The sequence below is a fragment of the Mesitornis unicolor genome, unplaced genomic scaffold, assembly GCF_000695765.1.
Source record: "Mesitornis unicolor isolate BGI_N332 unplaced genomic scaffold, ASM69576v1 scaffold5560, whole genome shotgun sequence".
NCBI lineage: Eukaryota > Metazoa > Chordata > Aves > Mesitornithiformes > Mesitornithidae > Mesitornis > Mesitornis unicolor.
The window spans coordinates 4062-6142 of NW_010160137.1; the positions used below are offsets into that span (position 1 = coordinate 4062).

The 2081-nt window shown below is 54.3% G+C and overlaps 1 protein-coding gene across 1 annotated transcript in view; it reads left to right on the forward strand.

Moving 5' to 3' along the window:
- Positions 1–2081, forward strand: part of LOC104544168 (protein Jade-2-like) — a gene marked incomplete at its 5' end in the record, with an annotated part of 6996 nt that overhangs the window by 3706 nt on the left and 1209 nt on the right. The window contains one exon of the mRNA XM_010188954.1: positions 463–591. Within this exon, the coding sequence (XP_010187256.1) occupies positions 463–591 (129 nt within the window). The remainder of the gene's footprint in view (positions 1–462; positions 592–2081) is intronic.

The window sequence follows — 2081 nt, forward strand, 5'->3', positions numbered from 1 at the left end:
GAACCGTCCAGGAGGTGCTCGTGTCAGTGATGGGTGGCACACCACCAGGTCTGGGGGTCCCCATGTCACCTGGAGGGTGTCTGAACAGGGTTTGGGGTTATTCCCTACTGCTGCCCCCCCAGGTCTTCACCCCAAAGCCCTGGCCCAGGAGGGCATGTTGGTGGCTGCAGATTCTCCAGAGTCCCCTGCCTTCAGCGAGACTGCTCCCATGACCACTCCTCATGTCCAAGGCCCAAACCTCTTTTTCTATATAACATACAGGATTCAGATTTTCTTAATATGTAGAGACATTAGCCTACAGGTAGCCAAAAAGTGACCACTGTTCTACCTTTGGCTTGGAGTTGTTTGCAGGGCTGGTCCAGGTCTCCACCACAGGGGTATGCCCCAGGGGAACTTGCTCACTGCAGCATCCCTGCTGCCTCATCTCACACGGAGTTTTCCTTTTTTTCTAAAAAATGCCAGAACAAACTGGGAAGAAGACAAAGGGTAAGAAAAGTGACCCGAGAAGGAAAGGAAGAGATGGTAGAAAAAGTAGTCCTGAGAAGAAAGAGAAAAGGAAATCAGTCAACGAAACTGTATTGGGACAACTGGGTAAGTCTGATTTTTATGGGCGCAGAGTTGACCCGTGCCGCTGGAGGCTCCCTGTTTTGGGGAGCAGGGTTAAGAGTCCCAGCCCCTGATCCCTCCTGCACGTCTGTGGTGGAATTAAACCCAAGGCCATGGGAACCTCTTCCCTTGTAGGCATCAGCCTGAATTACTGAGGTCCTGTGGGAGAGACTGTGTCAGACATGGTCCCTGGCAGGGCAGGGGGTATAAAATCACCCCCACAGCCCAAGGGCTTGTGTCTGGATTGGGAGAATGCATTACAAAACCTGTGATGTGCTGCTGAAGCATTGTTTTGTTTTCCGGTGATAAAATCAGACTTACCCACCCCGCAGTAGGGCTGATCTCCCGTATCTCTGTATGGCACATATAACGTGTGGGCTGCGCGTTTCCATGGCATGCACTGCCCAGCGCCGCGAGGCTGTGCTGGTGGGCTGGGAACATCCAGGAGGCAGGCACAAAGTGCGGCTGGTCTCTGGAATTTGCTTGGGGGGCGACGGGATGCGGGCTGGCTCTGAGGATGCTTCACCCACCTCTCGCTCTTCCCATCGGCTGCAGCCTGCTGGCGCTCGGCAGCAGACAGGGCTGGGGAGGGAGATTAAAAAGACAGAAGAAAAATGTCTTTTTTGACAAGATCTGTGACAACTGCGTATGGTTTTTACATGCAATTGGGTTTCTGTTTGACTTCTTCTGATGCTCTCACCTCTGCCAGCATGCAGTGTGACGAGTTCACATGTGCTCAGCTACCCCATGGGTGCACAGGGGGTGAACCGGTCCTGTGGGGCTCTCTGACATCCCAGGAGTGCTATAAAACCTGCCTGAGGGTACAGAGTGTTTTTGGGAGCGGTCTGGGGCACCCTGCCTTGCTCTGCTTTTGCCCATTGCTCACTTTGGCTCTGCTGCTTTCTGTTCATCTCAAAGCTGTTGGGTTTTAGGCGAGAGCCCCTTTGGAAATGGGGCTTCTGTGCTAATCCTGTCTATGCGCTGTTTTCTGTTGAAGAAACTTGGGATTTTCTGGGGAAATTCCATCAAATGATGGAGGGATGGAGTGTCTCTGAGAACAGCTGCCCTGCTGCAAGCGTGGGAAGCCAGGCAGCCAACCCAAACCGTCACCAGGGTCTTGTAACCTCCTGGGTTTTGTTAAGGGCTTGAAACGTTGCTTGGGGCCGCAGGCATTGGAGAAGGGCTGAGGGAAGACACCCTTGGCAGCGCCCTTGCCTTGCTGGCAGGACCTCGGGCTGTTTGGCGCCTGGGTACCATGCAGTGCCCTAAGCTCATCCCTGCTCCTGCTTCCCCAGCCCTGCACTGGGCTGCTGCCAGGGTGGGGGGGCTGTCTTATCCTGCGGTCACTCATCCACGCAGCATGGAGGCATGGGCTCACATCCCATATTGCTGCTGACAGGAGGGTGATGCAAAGCTGTCATCGAGGCCGGCAAACATTGTGGACATGGGTGGCAGTGCCTGTGCCACTGCTCTTT